The 19,955-nt window shown below is 38.7% G+C and overlaps 1 protein-coding gene across 30 annotated transcripts in view; it reads left to right on the top strand.

The window, feature by feature from the left end:
* Positions 1-19,787, top strand: part of LRRFIP1 (LRR binding FLII interacting protein 1) — a 164,916-nt gene extending 145,129 nt beyond the window's left edge. For 26 of the 30 annotated variants that reach the window (XM_060781734.2, XM_060781723.2, XM_060781712.2 and 23 more), the window contains one exon: positions 1,105-3,489. In XM_060781734.2, the coding sequence (XP_060637717.2) occupies positions 1,105-3,407 (2,303 nt within the window). In that variant the 3' untranslated portion in view covers positions 3,408-3,489. Of the gene's footprint in view, positions 1-1,104; positions 3,490-10,968; positions 11,019-14,433; positions 14,549-15,818; positions 15,899-16,968; positions 17,074-18,830 lie in introns of those variants that run through there. The other 4 variants (XM_060781771.2, XM_067470546.1, XM_060781761.2 and 1 more) reach the window with 1 other exon arrangement.
* Positions 19,788-19,955: the final 168 nt, after the last annotated feature.

Raw genomic sequence — 19,955 nt, 5'->3', positions numbered from 1 at the left:
ACAGGGAATTCTAAAGTAGTTCCTTTTGTTCCCCAAGGTCCAGAGGTGGGAATTATTCAAAGAGATCCTAGCTGTCTGGCAAGCCTGTGCACATTTTCTTTAAACAACTCTCATCCAAAATGTTGTGAGCAATTCTGAGGTTGCCTTAGTCCCCAGCAACATATGGGGAAAGTCCAGAAATTATAGTTGATATTTTGTAAAATTTGACTAGTAATATACATTTACTACTCTTTGTGCTGACTTCCATGTTTTACAACAAGATATTGTTCATTTTATCATTATAGTAGTAATTTTTCAAAGAGCTACATTTACAAGGAGTCCTAATATTTTCCATGCCATTAAAAACAAACACAAAGTACTAAAAACTGTCAGGCAAATCAGAAGGGCAAAGTTTTTACCTTTCAGAGGAAAATCAAGACATTAAATGTGTATAATTCCAGTTATACAGATGTGTACACTGGAAATGCATGGCTCAACTTAAGTGTAAGAGAAGTGATATTCATAATTTAAACCTTTATATATATACTAAGTAAAGTAAAGGTTGTCCCCTGACATTAAGTCCAGTCATGTCTGACTCTGGGGTGTGGTGCTTATCTCCATTTCTAAGCTGAAGAGCTGGCGTTGCCCATAGACACCTCCAAGGTCATGTGGCCGGCATGACTGCATGGAGCGCCATATATATATATATATATATATATATATATATATATATACACATACACACACACACATACATACATACATACATACATACACACACTAGCTTCCATATAGATATATTTAGACTACCAGATAAGGGTACAAGTTACCATATTTTTAAAAAGAATATTGAAAGTGGGTATATTTATCTGTAAACTTTATCGTAAGTGACATTGATAGATGTAGTACAGTTGATAGTCGGGACAGATGCATTTTGCTGATCATCTTACTAATTCAACTGCTGCTTTGCCTTCACATAATTGGCAAAAGCTGATCTTTCTTAACCAGTTCTTTTTGATTCCTTCTCTCTTCTGGGTTTTAAGCGGGGAGGTAAGCATTACGTATAACAAGATTAAATAGTTTCCCTACAATGTGGTCCCTTCAACTTTCTTAATAATCTTTTAGGCAAAGCCAATGAAGTGGAAATGAAAAATGAGATTGTGGAGAATGTGGGGAAAAGAGAAATCTTGCAGAATACTGAGCATGAGGAACACACAGAGGAGACTAAGGAGCAGGAAATTGTACAGGAGTGTTCGGAGATAAAGACGTTGCATGCAGATGAAAATGCGGAGGCAGAAAAAATCACTGAAGGCAAAGTTGCGTCAACTTTGGTATTAAATAGTGGGCTTGAGGAGCCACCTAAAAGTCACACAGAGCATGTCCCAGGAATTGTTTGTTCCCCTAAAAACAGTGATGTAGTTGAATTTTGCATAGAAGGAAGGTCAATTGGTGATACTTCAGAAGAGAAAGAGTTGAATGAAAACGATGTAAATAAAGTTAGTACCCAAAGTAAAGAAACATCTCCAGGTATTGAGGTTGGTGAAGCAATATCTACAGGTTTAGAAATGCTTCCCCAAAAGCAAAATAATGAAAAACAAGCAGTTGATGTGGGAGAGGACAATCATAATGAAATATTTCAGGATGCTTTAGAGTTTGTGAATGACAGCCAAGCAGCAGCTTCCAGTGATTCAGAAACACCAGACTTGGTAGGTGATATGCTTTCAAAAACATCAGCTATTCATTCTGATATTGAACAGTCAGAAAACAAAATTATCGAGGATGATTTGCTTATCAAAGAGCAAGGTATTACAATAACTACTAAAGAAAAGCAGGCTGATGGAACTGATGAAGATGATAAGAAGGAAAATGTAGTTCAACACCAAAGCGACAAAGCAGATTCTACAGTCGAGCATACAGAAGCAGCCTGGGCTAGGGAACAGACACCAGATGACCTTACAGAAGAGCAAGGTATTACAATAACTACTAAAGAAAAGCAGGGTGATGGAATTGATGAAGATGATAAGATGGAAAATGTAGTTCAACACCAAAGCGCCAAAGCAGATTCTACAGTCGAGCATACAGAATCATCCTGGGCTAGGGAAGAGACACCAGATGACCTTACAGAAGAGCAAGGTATTACAATAACTACTAAAGAAAAGCAGGATGGTGGAACTGATGAAGATGATAAGAAGGAAAATGTAGTTCAACAGCAAAGCGACAAAGCAGATACTACAGTCGAGCATACAGAATCAGCATGGGGTAGGGAACAGACACCAGATGACCTTACAGAAGAACAAATACAAGTGGAAGAAACTCAGACCTCATCTTCTAGCCATGATTCATCCACAGAAGAGGAAGATATTGAGCAACAGCCCAAAGCAAGTGAAGATAATCATGGGGAAAGCCTTGCTAAAGGGACTGAACAAAGAGAAGCTGTGTTAAGAACTCAAGAGGAAAATGCAATTTCTGAAAAAAATGATAAGCAAATCAGCATGACAGACATCAACCCAGAAAACATTGTTGTAGATGGCATAGAGCAGAATGAATGCCAGACCCATGAGAGAAAGCAGGTAGATCTCAAGAATGAATCTAGGAAAGGCAGTAAGCTAAAAACTGAAATCATAAATGATGAAAAAACTCTGGTTGAGATCCCATATAAAAGTGAAGATGCTGCTGCTGCTGAGAGTCAAGATAATCCAGCATTTACAGAAGAACCAAGAGCTTTAGAGTTTGTGAATGACAGCCAAGCAGCAGTTTCCAGTCATTCAGAAACACCAGACTTGGTAGGTGATTTGCTTTCAAAAACATCAGCTATTCATTCTGATATTGAACAGTCAGAAAACAAAATTATTGAGGGTGATTTACTTATCAAAGAGCAAGGTATTACAATAACCAATGAAGAAAAGCAGGATGATGGAACTGATGAAGATGATAAGAAGGAAAATGTAGTTCAACAGCAAAGCGACAAAGCAGATTCTACAGTTGAGCATACAGAATCATCCTGGGCTAAGGAACAGACACTAGATGACCTTACGGAGGAAGAAATACAAGTGGGAGCGGAAGAAACTCAGACCTCGTCTTCTAACCATGATTCATCCACAGAAGAAGAAGATATTGAGCAACAGCTCAAAGCAAGTGAAGATAATCATGGGGAAAGCCTTGCTAAAGGGACTGAACAAGGAGAAGCTGTGTTAAGAACTCAAGAGGAAAATGCAATTTCTGAAAAAAATGATAAGCAAATCAGCATGACAGACATCCACCCAGAAAACATTGTAGATGCCATAGAGCAGAATGAATGCCAGACCCCTGAGAGAAAACAGTTAGATCTCAAGGATGATTCTAGGAAAGCTTGTCAAGAAAGCCAATCGGACCCCCAGGTAGGTAGAATAGGTAAAGGTAAATCTCGTGACGATTGTGTCATATCGTAACCTCAAAGGTCAGTTATCATTGCATATTTCTCAAAGCTGTCCAATATGTTACAGAGCAAACAGGCGCTTTTTTTTTTTTTTTTTACAAAAGATTGAAGACAACATTGCCTAAATTTTTGGTTTATAGAAAAGGAAGAGTTTCATAATAACCAGTTTTTAGACAATGACTCTGTCAATAATGAATGCATAAGAAGGTTTTTGTACTTTTTTGGTTTACTCACTGCTGATGACAACTAAACTAAGTCATTAATAATACTAATTTCTAATGAAGTGCTTTTTTATATGCAATCAAGCTGATAATATAATATTTGATCTTACTGGTATTTTAATGGCAGGCAGGATTTGATGGTTTTTAGGAACTGATAACCTGGAGGACATATGCTTGCTTGACAGTGGTCAGACACTTTTATATTTCATTCCATTTTTATAAAGCACTGTAGCTTCAACAGCCTTTGAAAATGTATTGTCGAAGGTTCTTGTGGGTTTTTTCGGGCTATAGGCCCATGTTCTAGAGGCATTTCTCCTGACGTTTCGCCTGCATCTATGGCAAGCATCCTCAGAGGTAGTGAGGTCTGTTGGAATTAGGACAATGGGTTTATATATCTGTGGAATGGCTGGGGTGGGGCAAAGAGCTTTTCTCTGCTGGAGCTAGGTGTGAATGTTTCAACTGACCACCTTCATTAGCATTTGAAGGCCTGACTGAGCCTGGGAAAATGTTTTGTTGAGAGGCACATTCACACCTAGCTCCAGCAGAGAAAAGCTCTTTGCCCCACCCCAGTCATTCCACAGATATGTAAACCCATTGTCCTAATTCCAACAGACCTCACTACCTCTGAGGATGCTTGCCATAGATGCAGGCGAAACGTCAGGAGAAATGCCTCTAGAACATGGGCCTATAGCCCGAAAAAACCCACAAGAACCTAGTGATTCCAGCCATGAAAGCCTCCGACAATGTATTGTTGAAGGCTTTAATGGCTGGAATCACTGGATTGTTGTAGGTTTTTCGGGCTATATGGTCATGTTCTAGAAGCTTTCTCTCCTGACATTTTGCCTCCATCTATGGCAAGCATTCTCAGAGGTTGTGAGGTCAGAGGTTGTGAGGCCTCTGCCATAGATGAGGGCGAAACGTCAAGAGGGAATGCTTTAGAACATGGCCGTATGGCCCGAAAAACCTACAACAACCCAGCCTTTGAAAATGCTGATAGATTGCTGGAAAGTATACCATGTGCCTGTATCTTGACACATTTCAAATTAATATCACTTATATGGCCAAATAATAGTTCAATATAGGAATTGTGTTTTTAAAAAGTTGTGTATATGAGGAACTCACCCATTTCATTCATTGGATTAGATTTAGAACAATTTAGACTTTATTGAAATCAAGGAGATAAGTTACTCATAATAATTTTTCATATGGATTTCATTGAAACCTGAACTAGACTGACTTGATCTGAATCCACTCCATTAGGCTTCAATCAAGTCTTTCCTTCCAGCTAAAACTGAAATCAATGGAAACTTGATAAGTCAATGTACATATAAGTGTCACTGATTCATTGCGTCTGTTCTAGTTGGGGCTAAATATTGGATATTCTTTTATATCTATATCTATATCTATATATGTTTGTGTGTAAGAAAGTTTCAGTTCACATTATGCTTAATTATTCTTTTAAATAATGTTTATTGTATATTATAACAAATGAAATTATTTTCCTAAGGCTTTATATTGTATGTTACATTTCCCTCCAGAATGATAAATTTCGTATTTCAAATTTACCTTTTCCTCTCTGCAGGGATGTTGACGAATTTGAATGTTTCAAATGCCTTAATTATTATTTTAGAGCACAAAACCAAAGGAGACAACTGCTGTACTATGCATAAAATTCCTCTTTTTATAAATTGATTTTGAGTGTTTGTTAAAATAAATGTTTTTGATGTTTTTCATGTATGAGTGTGTCATTTCCTTATGTGTACTAACTAGGAGTATTTTATTGCATAAAGATATATTTTAAATATTAAAATTAACGGCTGTAAACCTTGAAAATCATAGACATATAGCACTGTGACTCCTTGTATGCAGGTAATAAAAGACCCAAAGAACAGACCATATGTAATGCACATTGATTTGTATATAGTAGAAATAAAAAAAAAACTTTATACTGCAAAATGTATCTTGCCCATTGGTTATAAAGCTGCTTATAATCAAATGGATCCTTCTAATATTTTATATGAATGTGTCAATGTGTTAACTCTTTTTGAGCTGTCTTTACTGCTTTCTTAAAATATTGTAGTGGTTTGCAAAAGCAAAAAGATTTGTCTTAGAGCCAGTACAGTCTGGTACCGAAAGGATTTAAAATCCGCAGAGGGACTCAGGACGGCTAACAAAGTGGCACCCCATGGCACCTACATCAAAACATAAATATACAATTAACAGCAATGTAATAATAACAACATAAAACAGTATAAACAGTATAAAACCGTATAAACAATATAAAAACAGACAACAAATAGTCAGTGATATTGGATCTGTAGTGCCTCTGTAAGCTGAGCTAGTTACAACTAGCTTTGGCTAAATTTCTTAGTGAGCAGTGATGAGTATCAAACAAAACTGCAACTGTTCAGATTTCATGTGATAAATTAATATGAGCTTGTATTGTCGAAGGCTTTCATGGCCGGAATCACTGGGTTGTTGTGGGTTTTTCCGGGCTATATGGCCATGTTCTGGAGGCATTTTCTCCTGACGTTTCGCCTGCATCTATGGCAAGCATCCTCAGAGGTAGTGAGGTCTGTTGGAACTAGGAAAATGGGTTTATATATCTGTGGAATGACTCGGGTGGGACAAAGGACTTTTGTCTGCTGGAGCTAGGTGTGAATGTTTCAACTGACCACCTTGATTAGCATATAATGGCTTGGAAGTGCCTGGGGGGAATCTTTTGTTGAGAGTGATTTGATGTGCCTGATTGTTCACTCTCTGTTGTTTTGCTGGTCATTCCACAGATATATAAATCCATTTTCCTACTTCCAACAGACCTCACTACCTCTGAGGATGCTTGCCGTAGATGCAGGCGAAACTTCAGGAGAAAATGCCTCCAGAACATGGCCATATAGCCCGGAAAAACCTACAACAACCCAGTAATATGAGCTTATCTATTTATTATTATTTCCGGTATTTCTACCCCGTCACTTCTCTACCCCCAAAGGGGAACTCAGGACGGCTTACAATGGGCACCGATATGATGCCACTACATAACAATTACAATAATAAAACCACAATTAAACATAAATCATAATTGAAACAATACATAAGCAATCATTAAAACAGTAAAACAGTCTCATCAACCATATCACCGTTCCAGTCAATGTCCCTCTAAAGTGATACATACATCTACTGTCCGAAAGCCTGGTCCCAAAACCATGATTTTAATTTATTTCTGAGGGAGCCGATGATACCTCATTTAGAAGTGTGTTCCATAGGCTGGGGGGCCACAGCTGAGAAGGCCCTGTCTCTCATTCCTGCATTTGTGCTGCTGACAGGAGCGAGAGCAGGGCCTCCCTGGAAGATCTTCCATTACGAGGTGGGACATAGGGGTTTGGACAAGTAAGCTGGGCTATATAGAGCTTTATAGGTCAAAACCAGCACTTTGAATTGGGCTTAGAGATATTTATTTATTTATTTATTTATTGAACTTATATGCCGCCACTCCCCTGGGGCTCGGAGCTGCTTACAAGATGGACAGGTAGCCAGTGGAGCTGACATAACAAGGGGGTAGTATGCTCCCTGTATGTCGCCCCGGTTAGTAATCTGGCTGCCGCCCGATTAGATAATTACATAATTAGATGTTAATATCCAGTGTTTATGGAGCCCCTGGTGGCGCAGTGGGTTAAAGCGCTGAGCTTGTTGACCGAATAGTTGCAGGTTCGATTCCGGGGAGTGGCGTGAGCTTCCGCTGTCAGCCCTAGCTTCTGCCAACCTAGCAGTTCGAAAACATGCACATGTGAGTAGATCAATAGGTACCGCTCCGGCGGGAAGGTAACGGCACTCCATGCAGTCATGCCAGCCACATGACCTTGGAGGTGTCTACGGACAATGCCGGCTCTTCGGCTTAGAAATGGAGATGAGCACCACACCCCAGAGTCAGACATGAGTGGACTTAATGTCAGGGGACAACCTTTATCCAGTGTTTACAGTTAAATTGCTCTTGTTATATGGGGTGCCTGTAAGCTATGGCATGCGTACTAAACTAATCATACAGGGACTAACTGTTAAAGATTTCCTCACTGGCAATAACAAAGGAAACTCTTGGTGTCCATCCCTACTGCTGTTCTAAGGTGATATCCTGTAAAACAACCACTATATTAATCTATAGCTCCTAACCACTTTGAAAGAGCCATATGTGGGGGAGGCAGGAGCAGTTGTTGTGGGGAAAAGAATACTATTATTGCCATTACTAATTGCTTGCCTTTAATTCGTTTGCCTCGGATAACTCATTGAGTCACCTTACGAAGCAGACTGGACTGAGAAGAAAACTTCCTTGGTACTGGATTCTAGGATAACTTCACCCCTTTTGGTTTCATTAATGGCAATTCTCTTTCTAATGTATTCATTGAGAGATGATGGTTCTACAGTATTCAGACATTTTGAAGTAAATAATATTGTGCAATTCAGCTGCCATTTGAGTTGATCCAATATATATATATATAAATCTTTGGTGTATATCTTGTGGGAGTAACTTTTCTATGTTAGTTTAACATCTGAGGTCTAGTAGGTGAATGCATCAAAGGTGATTCCACTTAGGTGAGCAAGCAGATTACAAGGCGAAACATATGACAATTGTTTTGTTCATATGCCAGCATCACTCTTTCCCAGTCTCTATCTAGAAGGGATTGCATCAGAAAAAGTCACTCCCACATAGATGCTATTACTGTTGCTGCTGTTGTTGTTGTTAACTTTGTTTATAATCCACCTTTCTCCCCGTAGGGACTCAATGCAGTGAACTACCATAAATACTTTTCTGTGTTGAGTAATTAAAATTCTTGATCCAAGTTATGCTATTGACTATCTTGAACTCGTATAAAACAATTTTTAATTTGTGTGGTCACAACACTACTGGGTGAAAAGATGTTCTGCTGCCTAAAATGTACTATATTTTGATCATTACTAAAGTTGTTGTCATCACCATTGCCATCTCTCTTGTGCTATATACATTTCTGAAACCATTTAACCCGTTAATCATTTTCTGTACTACAAAGTGTATCTCATATCTGGAAAGTTTGCACATGCTAGGTAAGCTTTATTTTATACTCCAAACCTATAAATATGGTTTTCCTAAGTTTAAAAATAATAGGAATGCAGGTGCTTTGTTTACAGAATTTATAATTATAAGATTCATATAGGAGCCCCCGGTGGTGCAGTGGGTTAAAGCACTGAACTGCTAAACTTGTTGACCGAAAGGTCGCAGGTTCGAATCCGGGGAGCGGCGTGAGCTTCTGCTGTCAGCCCCAGCTTCTGCCAACCTATCTGTTCGAAAACATGAAAATGTGAGTAGATCAATAGGTACCTCTCTGGTGGGAAGGTAACGGCACTCCATGCAGTCATGCTGGCCAGCTCTTTGGCTTAGAAATGGAGATGAGCACCACACCCCAGAGTCGGACACGACTGAACTTAATGTCAGGGGAAAACATTTACCTTTTATAAGAAGTTTTATAATGTGAAATTTCCCTCTTCTGTTATGTAACTGGTCATATAGACTCTTACAGCTCCATACAGACTCAATGATCTAAATTTCTAAATGACACATGAGCAGTCCCTCTTAATTAGAGGGGGCTTCATTATTGTTGAATTAATATTCAGCAGTAGATTCTGTGGGTCACTTCTGTTTGGTTGTAGGAAATACGAGGGGTATTTTTTAAGTAAGGTCCATTTGAACATAAGTACACAACGAAAGTTTATTTCAAAAAAGTAAAATTATTTTCAGAAAGTACATACTTCACTCTGTTTTTTGACATAGTTGCCAAGTTTGTTCAAACACTTATCATACCTCTGAACCAATTTTAAAATACCCTCTTCATAAAAACTTGCCGCCTGCTCCGATAACAAAGAGTTCACTGCAATCAAAGAAGGGCGACCGGAGCGGTCCTCATCATGGACGTTGTCACGGCCATCTTTGAATTGTCGTGCCCACTTACGCACTTTGCTTTCACTCATAACAGTATCACCATACACTTCACAAATCTGTCGATGAATTTCTGCAGCAGGCAGGTTCCTTGCTGACAAAAACTGTATCACTGAGTGAACCTCACATGCGGCGGGTGAGTTGATAGTCTTAAACATTTTTAAAGCACAGAACAGAACTGTACAGGTTAGCTACAGAGCGGAAACTGAGCACAGTTGTTCCTGAGGCATGCCGGTACACGACGCACACGCTCGTTGCGGTATGCGTGCGAACTACAAGTGTCTATAACAAAACGGACCTTACTTAAAAAATACCCCTCGTACATCAAGGTCAACAGCAAGAATGGGATTCCTTTGTTTGCACCTCTCTTCCTGTTACAGCCCCATATACATACCAGAACCACTCCAAACTGGTGAAAGGTTTGGCAGGTGGAAGGGGAAGGCCACCCAGCTCTTTCATTGATATATCCCTGCCACCCCCGGCTATAACAAACGGTTTCTGGTAAAATGTGCAGAAAAAATCTTCCTGTGCAGTATGACAGTTCCATTGTTTTTGTGTCATGGCTTGTTGTTGCAGAGCAAAGTTGTTGGGTGTCAACTAATGGTTGGGGAAATAGGGAGAAAGGGGATGAAACTGCTATGAATGGAATGTCCATTAAGTGGTTGGGATTATCACAGCAACAGGTTGGGGGTTTTTTTTGGGGGGGTGGGGGTATATTCAGTTCCAAACATAGGAAATGTGATGGAATCCGCAATCCCTTTATATTTGCCTTCTACTGTATGTGGCTTTTGTTTCAAAGGGAGTACTTGCTTTAGACATCCTAGATTTTTAACAACTGCTTGTTCCCAGGTTCAAGAGGAGAATAGCAAATGGTTTGGGATGGCACTCTCTTCTGGATTTGAAAGATGTGCATTGAAATGTCTCTCACCCAGGAAAATGCAAAATCTTTGTGTGCAGTTTATTAATAAAAATAAAGCAACAAATGATGAAGACTTTAGAGTTTCTAAGCTGTGTGGCTCATAGTGTTTTGATGGTATCTTTCTAATGCTGTTCAAGTGTAAAGATTGTGAGATTTTTGTATTCCAGTGCTTTGAACCTAGAATTCTTGCATGCTAACCCACAGTAGAAGAATAGCCACTTTGCATGCAGCTGGGTGCTTCTACTGAAGGGACAAGCATGCTTTGTGTGAGACTGGCATAACTCCCTTTGGGCGAAACCCTTTCCCAGTCCTGTTTGTGGCCTCATTTACCGTGGTACGTGCATAACTTCATTTATTGTTAGTTCAGCTAACCATCATTGTTTCTCTTTTCAAAATTATACACATAACTTGGACTTTTTTGGCTTCACAATGTCAACATTGAACGCTTCGTATCTTTTTTCCCTCTTTATAGACATTAGATTGAGAAAACTTATTGATGAACGAGAATCTTTACTTGAACAGGTAATTTACATTTTTATGTTAAGGTATTGCTTTTTCCTGTACTCATTAAAATAGATTTACAAGATCACTCTTCCCAAAAGAAATTGAATTGAATGAAAAGGCTCCTCCAAGCCAAGCGAGAGCAAGTCCTTAGCCACTTCAGTAAGAAAAATTGCAAGCTTGAGTGTGATGATGAAAGTTTTAAGGTTGTATCGAATGTTTTGGGGGCCGTTCAAAAAGAACAGATTCTGAAAAGACATGTGCTTGGGTATTCAGTGCAATGGCCTAAGTACACAAATCCCTGCCTAAAGTATACTGTCCGCAGTTTGGGGGTCCTCCTGGACTCAGCACCTTGATGCGCAGGTGTCGGCGGTGGCCGGGAGGGCCTTTGCGCAATTAAAACTTGTGCACCAACTGCAACCTTACCTCATGAAGTCTGACGAGCATGGTGATCCATGCCTTAGTTACTTCTAGACTGGACTACTGTAATGCACTCTACGTGGGGCTACCCTTGAAGACAGCCCGGAAACTACAACTAGTCCAACGTTCAGCAGCCAGATTAATAACTGGGCCAACTACAGGGAGTTGTCAACCCCCCTGTTTAAGGAGCTCCACTGGCTGCCGTTTATTTTCCGACCCCAATTCAAGGTGCAGGTTATCACCTATAAAGCCCTAAATGGTTTGGGACCTTCGTGACTGTATCTCCCTCCATGAACCAACTCAGGCCCTCCGATCTTCTGGAGAGGCCCTTCTTTTTCCCCTGCCAATTTCACAAGCTCACCTTGTAAGCACAAGGGAGAGAGCTTTTTCCTCTGTGGCCCCCTGACTCTGAAACTCACTACCTGGAGAAATTAGGAAAGCCCCTCCCTTAGAAACCTTTAAAAAGGACCTTAAAACCTGGCTCTCCCGCTACGCTTTTTATGAATAGGTTTACATTCTCACACTATTACTTAGCTTCAACGTTTTGTCATTGGAGTATATGTCCCCCCCACTTTGTGGGAAAGCCTGATTCCACAATCCCCACTATAATGAGTCCTCCTCCGGAAATAATCTGTTTCTCTCTTATCTCGGCTGAGTTTTAATTAGTTTTAATCAGTTTCTCTTTTAATCATTACATGTAGCCTGCCCACTGTCATTGTGATTGTGCCTATTGTAATTTTATATTGCTATGTTTTCATATGTTTTATGTAATTATGTTGTGTGTTGTTTGCATTTTCGGTTTTATTTTATTGTAATTTTCTGTTTGGGCTTGGCTTCATGTAAGCCGCTCCGAGTCCCCATTGGGGAGATGGTGGCGGGGTATAAGTAATAATAATAATTATTATTATCATTGTCACTTGACAATTGTTGAGTGATTGTCTTCACAATTCTGATATACTATGTTAACTCTAAATAGTCATCAAATGTTATATCTTTGCTGATAACCTGTCCTCCCGTCTTCACCTTCTCACACCAAGTATTCCAAAGGATTATTTCTTTACATATTGATAATGTCTTGGTAACCAATGTAACAAATGTGGCTTCCTACAACCTTTAGGTTTGAAAAAAAATATCAAGGAGCTGTTCTGGTTCTTTAGGAACATGCTGACAGTGTCTGCAAGTTCGTCTTTATGCATCTGTTCTCTTTAACAGAAGAGGTTCAGGTCACTTTGTTGATTTCATAAACCTAAACAGTTTACCTTTAAAGCTCTAAAGAAACATGTAGAAGGTTGCTTATGAGCTTTTCTCCTGCCACCCCATAATTCATTACACCAGCAGTTCATATCCTATTGAAATGTGAGTGTCTTAATTACCGTTCCTGTGCATCACATACATGGATCTTCAGTTCCTGTTACTTTTCCTACTGTTCGCAACTTTTCCCCTCTTTACAGTGACTTTTATTGCTCATTTATTTTTTGCTACCTTAAAAAAACATAAGATCAAAGAACTCTGTAAACCTTGAAAAAACTCTTCCAAAATGCTTAAAAATACGCTAAAAGAGTTCATTTTGAAAAGCAGTGAAAACGTATTGCTGCTTGTAACCAAAAATAACTCAGTATCTCGTTTTATGGCTTTTGAAATTTACTCTGTGTTACTTCTAACCTGGGGCTTCTCCGCCCTGTTTCCTCCTGATCTCAAGGAATGGCTTACATTTAGTTGAAGGAAGATGGAGAGTCGGATCTGTATTACAAGGAAATATATTCACTTACACAGCAGTAAGAACTTTCTGTCAGATAGTGAAGTTGTCTGCATCATAAAGTGATGGGCTCTTCATTTGGAATTTTTAGAACAGATGGCCATCTCTCAGGAGTGCTGTAGCTGGGCATTTCTGCATGGCAAAAGCTTGGATCTGGTGGCCTTTGTTGTCCTTCCAGCTGTATATGATCTACTGTCAGGCTCAGCAAAGCCTGCTGTTCTCATTGAACTTGTTTCCAGTCATCACTACTGGAACATCACTGTCAAGGTCAGACGCCAGCCAATTAAAGAAGTATAGTTTATTGTTCAAACAAACACAAAACAGCCCAAAACAAAACCAAAGGGTAAAAAACACTTAGTTTTCAGTGTGAAAAAGCCCAAACAGGCAAAAGAACCCACAAAACCCCAAACAGAATATAACCTGGATTAACCAGAGTTATAACTCGGATTAAACTCAAAATGCTTAAATGCAGCCTTTCAAGGGTTGTAAAATGTAACCCGAGCCTCAAACACAGCAGGAACAGCACTCCAAGGTTGGAATGCAGGAAGGTTGATAACACCAGCTCCAGAAGCTCAGCCGCAGACGTGGAGGAGAGAGAGTAACGACAGTGGATGAAGTCCAGTTCGGTCCAGTCCAAAGGGAAACGAACAGCTGCAAGGTCAGATCCCACTCCGATGGATAAACACAAGGAGCCAAAGCAGCGGGGCAATATGGAAGCAGTGCAGTCCAGCAAAAACACACACAGTTCCAGCCCCCTTTGCAGCTTAAACCCAGAGCATAACTTACGTCCCAAAGTCTTCTTCCAAACCCATCTTCTGTAACACAAAGATCCAGAAAGTGCCCAAAAAGCCGATTGCAAGGTTACAATTGCAAACACTCCCATTTTATCTACAAGTCCTCGTCAGAACTTGATTCAGCCAACAACCTTGTCCCAGGTGTTACTGGGACAAGGGAAATGAGTAGGAACAGAAACTCTACTCTTAAAGATGAGGTAGAAGATCAGGGGATGGGATTCTTGATAAAGCTCAGTTCCAGAACAGTCTGCACAAGGCACAGAAAGCTCATGTTTGGATCTTTAGATGACCACTAAAAGAACTATAGTTACAGGTAAACATGCTGTTTTTCCATTCAGATGTACCCGCTTATGGCAGAAATTTCCAGAAATCACTACTCCTTTAGCTATCCTACTTGTATTTTGTTTTGCATATGTATTTATTTGCTTATTTTAAATATGTCAATTAAATTATCTTTGGCTTCCAGATTAAAAACTTTAAAGCACAACTGGAAGAAAAACAGAATGGTAAAATGGAGAATATGCATTTGCAGGACGAAGTCCTAGAAAATGGCACAGAGATGCATGCGGTTGATCTCCAAAGTAAGATTAATCCCCATATTGAAGAAAATGTGCTTGTTGGTAACAGTAGCTAATTTTTTCCACAGATACAAGGAATAGCAGGTTCTCTGTAAACACAGCCCACCAGCATTTCTCATATCCGGGTACAGCTCCCTCCCAAAGCTGAATACCTGTTATGTCTGCAAGCTCTTTCCAGTTTTTTTTAATTATCATTGAATGTGGGCATAAGCTAATAATTCTATTAAGTTAAAATTCTATTTATTCTGTGGCTAAATAAGTCAATAATTCCATTTGTGTGTGGTGACCAATATATATTTGTGAAATTCTCATTTGTGTAGACCAGGGGTCCTCAAACTTTTTAAACAGAGGGCCAGGTCACAGTCCCTCAAACTGTTGGTGGGCCGGATTATAATTTGAAAAAAAAATGAATGAATTCCTATGCACACTGCACATATCTTATTTGTAGTACAAAAAACACTTAAAACAATACAGTAATTAAAGTGAAGAACAATTTCAACAAATATAAAAATATTAGCATTTCAATAGGAAGTGTGGCCTGCTTTTGGCTGATGAGATAGGATTGTTGTTGTTGTTGTTGTTGTTGTGTGCTTTCAAGTCATTTCAGACTTAGGTTAACTCTGAGCAAGGGCCAGGTAAATGACCTTGGAGGGCCACATCTGGCCCCTGGGCCTTAGTTTGAGGACCCTTGGTGTAGACTGTGTGTGTGCTTTCCAATTTAGAAAGAAATATTGGTTTTCATTTGTTGATTTCTAGATTTTATGAATGGGTCTCAGACATCCAGTTTTCTCAAAATGTTAGTTATGAATACACCGGACCCTTATCTGCTAGAGTTTAGTTCCAGAAGACTCCATAGATACGAACGTTGAAGGATGTTCAAGTCTGATTCTATATAATGTCATACATAGTAAATTGAATTCCTTATATGAAATGGCAGAATTGAACTTTATTTTTTGGATTTTAAAAATATTTTCAAGTCATGAGTAACTGATTCCATGGATGCAGAATCCACTGGTGCAAAGGGCCAATTATATTATCTATAATGTAACAAACAAGTACAGAAAACATTGAGTTTATGGACTTTATTAGAAGAGTTTTTTGAGCTGTCAGAACATAAGAAATTTTGTGTTTGTCCTTGGAGAAAGAGAGCATTTTAATAACTACATTTTAGACTCTAAGTTTATTCTGATTTCCCAGGAAATTCTGAGATAGAAATTTACTCCAGACTTTATCTTATGACTGATGAAATGCTGTTTTGTTTTTATATTTTTAGGAGATGCAAATAGACAAATCAGTGACCTCAAATTTAAGCTTGCGAAATCTGAACAAGAAATTACAGCGCTGGAACAGAATGTACGTTTATATTATAATAGAAGACCCTTCGGCTGTTTACATAGTCTATTTGCGTGTCGAGGATTGTTTTTATCTGTTTCTAATTTTATTTAAATGTTAATTTAAGATATCATTTTACATTGTATGGGATATGGAATGTCTGCCTTGTTTTGGAAGCCATCCGGGTTAGAAATAATAATAATAATAATAATAATAATAATAATAATAATTATTATTATTATTATTATTATTATATACCTTGGTATTTCTTTATTTGATTTTTGGGACCCCAGGCAATGGTACTTCAAAACATCTACTGAAATTACTGTCTATACTTGTGTATAAATTGACCTCATGTATTAGTCGAAGGCAGGAATTATGGATTTTGATGTGACCTGTGGATGTGTCAAGAGTTATTCCACAGAGAGAGGGAAGGGCTAATGCCACCTCATGGATCCAGCTACCTCTGGTCATCAAATTTTTGCTGTTAAAGTGGTATTTGCCTTGGGGAGAGGGTAGTAGTGAGTATTCATATTATTTAAAGTTTGTCTGATGATTTGACCGATTTTAAATTGTCTCCCTAAATAATTACAAAACTAGTAAGTCATATTGATTAAGCTACAGATGCACCATTTTGGGAAACTCATCTATGTTTTTTCTAAGACAACGATTCTAAATATTTCCCTGATCAAAACTCATTGAAGTGATCTCCACTAATCCCAGACTGTTTCTGGACCCAGAAGCAACTCCTGGTTGTGGCCTTTAGTAATTACTGTGTGTGACCAAGTTTGTTTACCTGAATATATCCTGAGGTCTCCATCAGAGGTTCTTCTCCCCTACTTATCTGGAGTAAGACTGGAAGATATTGAGAAAAGATATTTTTAGTGGTAACACCCTAGCTTTGAAGTCATCTCCCTAGAGAAGATCTCTAGGGCTCACTCTGGTGTCTTGCTGGCAGCCTGCAAATACCTTCTTGTCCAGAGGGTCTGAAACTGTTGTTGACCTGCTTTGTTTTGGTTCATATATAATTGTTATGCTGTGTCTACACTGTGCACTACTTCTACCGTAACAGTAAGTTTCTTTCGTGCTAGGTAATAAGATTGGAAAGTCAAGTCACTCGCTATAAAATGTCTTCAGAAAGTGCTGAAAGAATAGAAGATGAGCTGAAAGCAGAGAAACGTAAACTCCAAAGAGAGGTAATCTGTTCTAGTTAACAATTTGAAGTAAAAATGTTAAAATTTATTGTCGAAGGCTTTCATGGCCGGAATCACTGGGTTGTTGTAGGTTTTTTTCGGGCTATATGGCCATGTTCTAAAGGCATTCTCTCCTGACGTTTCACCTGCATAAAAAGGGGATGTGCGGGGAGGATGGAGAATGGGAAGGAGGAGAATTAGTTTAATAGTATATTGATTTTGACCCGTATCGCATGTTAGTACTGGTATTGGTAGAATTTCCTTCGCAAGCTTCTCCTCTTTTCTTTTTTTTTTATTATGACCCCGGGTCTGTTAAGTCTTTATCAGGTTTTGGTATTAATATTATTAGTGACTTCCTCCATTATTCTGGCATTTATCTCCCTTCATTAGTCCATTATACAATTCTAATAATTTTGGAGTCAAAACTTCTCTAAGGCTTTTATAATATTCTGTTCCTAGTCCATCCAAGCTTGGAGCTTTCCCAACTTTTAAATTCTTAAAAACTTCCTCTACTTCTGTCTTCTTAATAGGTTGTTCCAGTAGTTCTTTATCTTTCTCCTCCAACCTACCCTCCCAATTTTCCTCCACATATTTCTATGGAGCTAGCTTTTGTTTGGTATAATTCATTATAAACTTCTTCAAATACCTTCAATTAAAGAAATTAAAGCTTCTCCTCTTTCTATATTTAGTTGATGTTGAAGTAATTTTTGACTGGGGACCGGTTGATTTTGCTTTTCGTCGTTGTTTGTATATTTTTCAGGTGTTCTGTTAGACAGTCCATGTTCATTATATCTAATAATTTACATGTCCATTCTTCAATCGTTGGTGTCTCTCTTTAGGGTTTTAGGTTTTGTTGGGGTTTTTTGTATTTTTTGTATCTTTTGTACCCTTTTTGCATTTTTATCTTTTTTTCATTTTTTCACTTTTTCATTTTTTTTCTTTTTTCCTTTTTTCTTGTTTGTTGATGTTTTTTGGCTCCCCCCCCCCCCCTTCTCTTCTTGGTGGTGGATATGTTTCCTACTTTTCTATCTCCTTTTTAATTGTTCTCCCTTTTTCCATGTGTTTGTGTTTAAAATATTCAATAAAATTTATTTTTAAAAAAAAAGAAGAAGAAGAAAATGTCCAGGGCTTAAAGCAGGGGTCCCCAAACTTTTTAAACAGAGGGCCAGGTCACAGTTCCTCAAACTGTTGGAGGGCCGGATTATAATTTGAAAAAACATCAAATAATTTCTATGCACATATCTTATTTGTAGTGGAAAAACACTTTAAAACAATACAATAATTAAAATCAAGATCATTTTTAACAAATATAATAAACTTATTAGTATTTAAATGGGAAGTATGGGCCTGCTTTTGGCTGATGAGAAAGGGTTGTTGTTGTTGTTGTTGTTATTGTTGTGTGCTTTCAAGTCATTTCAGACTTAGTTTGACCCTGAGTGAGGGCCGGGTAAATGACCCAGGAGGGCCGTATCCGGCCCATGGGCCTTAGTTTGAGGACCCCTGGCTTAAAGTATGCCTAGAGACATAAAGCTGGAACAACTGAGGTGGAGCTCAATTGATCACACTTCACAAAAGGCACCTTTGTATGTTTGTGTGACATCCCTTTTATGTGACTGCACAGAGAAGGATCCCTTGAAAATCAACCTTACTTTCCTGTCCTTAAAATTGGAATAAATTCAGATCACAGTGCTTGTCAGGATGAATAAAATGATGCTTATGCTTCCTATACCTGAATTTGATTTTTGTTTATTTATTTATAGCTTCGTACAGCATTAGACAGAACAGAAGAACTTGAAGTAAGCAATGGTCACCTAATGAAACGACTAGAGAAGATGAAAGCCAATCGGAGTGCTTTACTGTCCCAGCAATAGATGCCAGTGTTTATTGAAGACTACTTGACTGAATAAACAACAATGCTGCCGAGGCTTATGTCTGTACCTCTTTGGGATGCTTTGTGTCATGCCTTCTGAGAAAGAGAGAGGAAAAAAGTCCAAACACATGAACCCATGTTGCCATGTGCCACCATACGTCAAATGAGGTTCTTCTGCCTGCACAGAGTCAAACCTTCTGCACTATATGCATTAAAGTAGCTGCTCCAAATGCCTGTATTTGTCGGTGCCCTTCCATGCTGTCCTCTTGAAACGCATGCAGTGCAGTACAGTACCTGTATGCCATTAATAAGCACACTGGGCATTCTGTTTCGCGCCTCAACCAGAAAAGCACGGCAGCTGGCTGTTGACATTCGGAGAACAATACTGAATTTTTTAAAATAATCTATTAAACTGGAACTTGAATTCTGTTCCTGGAAATGAGTGGCAAAAGTGACTGTCCATGTCAGACGTATGGCAGTGTCTGCAACTGTAGCAAGAGCGATAATAGTGTTTTCCTAGCAGCCTCCTTCTTTACAGAACACTGTGGAACCTGAAGCCATTATGAAGCAAAAGTCCTTCAGCAGAAATCGTGGAAGATGGTCTTGGAAGCAAAAGTGACCTTAAAAGACTTTGCCAATAAAAATGTAAAAGGTTATGGGAGGAATTTTGCACCTGTTCAATTGTAAACCTTATTTTATTTCAGGGTCAATAGGCAATAGCTTCACTTTAAAAAAGAAGAACAGCTTTTTAGTTCTATTTAATCCCCGTATTTGGAATTTAAGTAAATGACTTGTTATAAAGGATGTAATGTTGCAAAAAATAAAACTACAGCCCCATGTTTTAAAAGCTGGATCGTATTTTATTGTTGAGATTAACTTCACAATTCAGCAGCAGATCAGTTGCACAACTTCAGCGCTTTCTAGTAGCTTCTTCCAGCACAGTATTTTCAGTCATAGAATCATAGAATCAAAGAGTTGGAAGAGACCTCATGGGCCATCCAGTCCAACCCCCTGC

This window comes from Anolis sagrei, chromosome 1, assembly GCF_037176765.1.
Source record: "Anolis sagrei isolate rAnoSag1 chromosome 1, rAnoSag1.mat, whole genome shotgun sequence".
NCBI classification, from domain to species: Eukaryota; Metazoa; Chordata; class Lepidosauria; order Squamata; family Dactyloidae; genus Anolis; species Anolis sagrei.
This window is presented reverse-complemented; position numbering and strand designations above follow the sequence as displayed.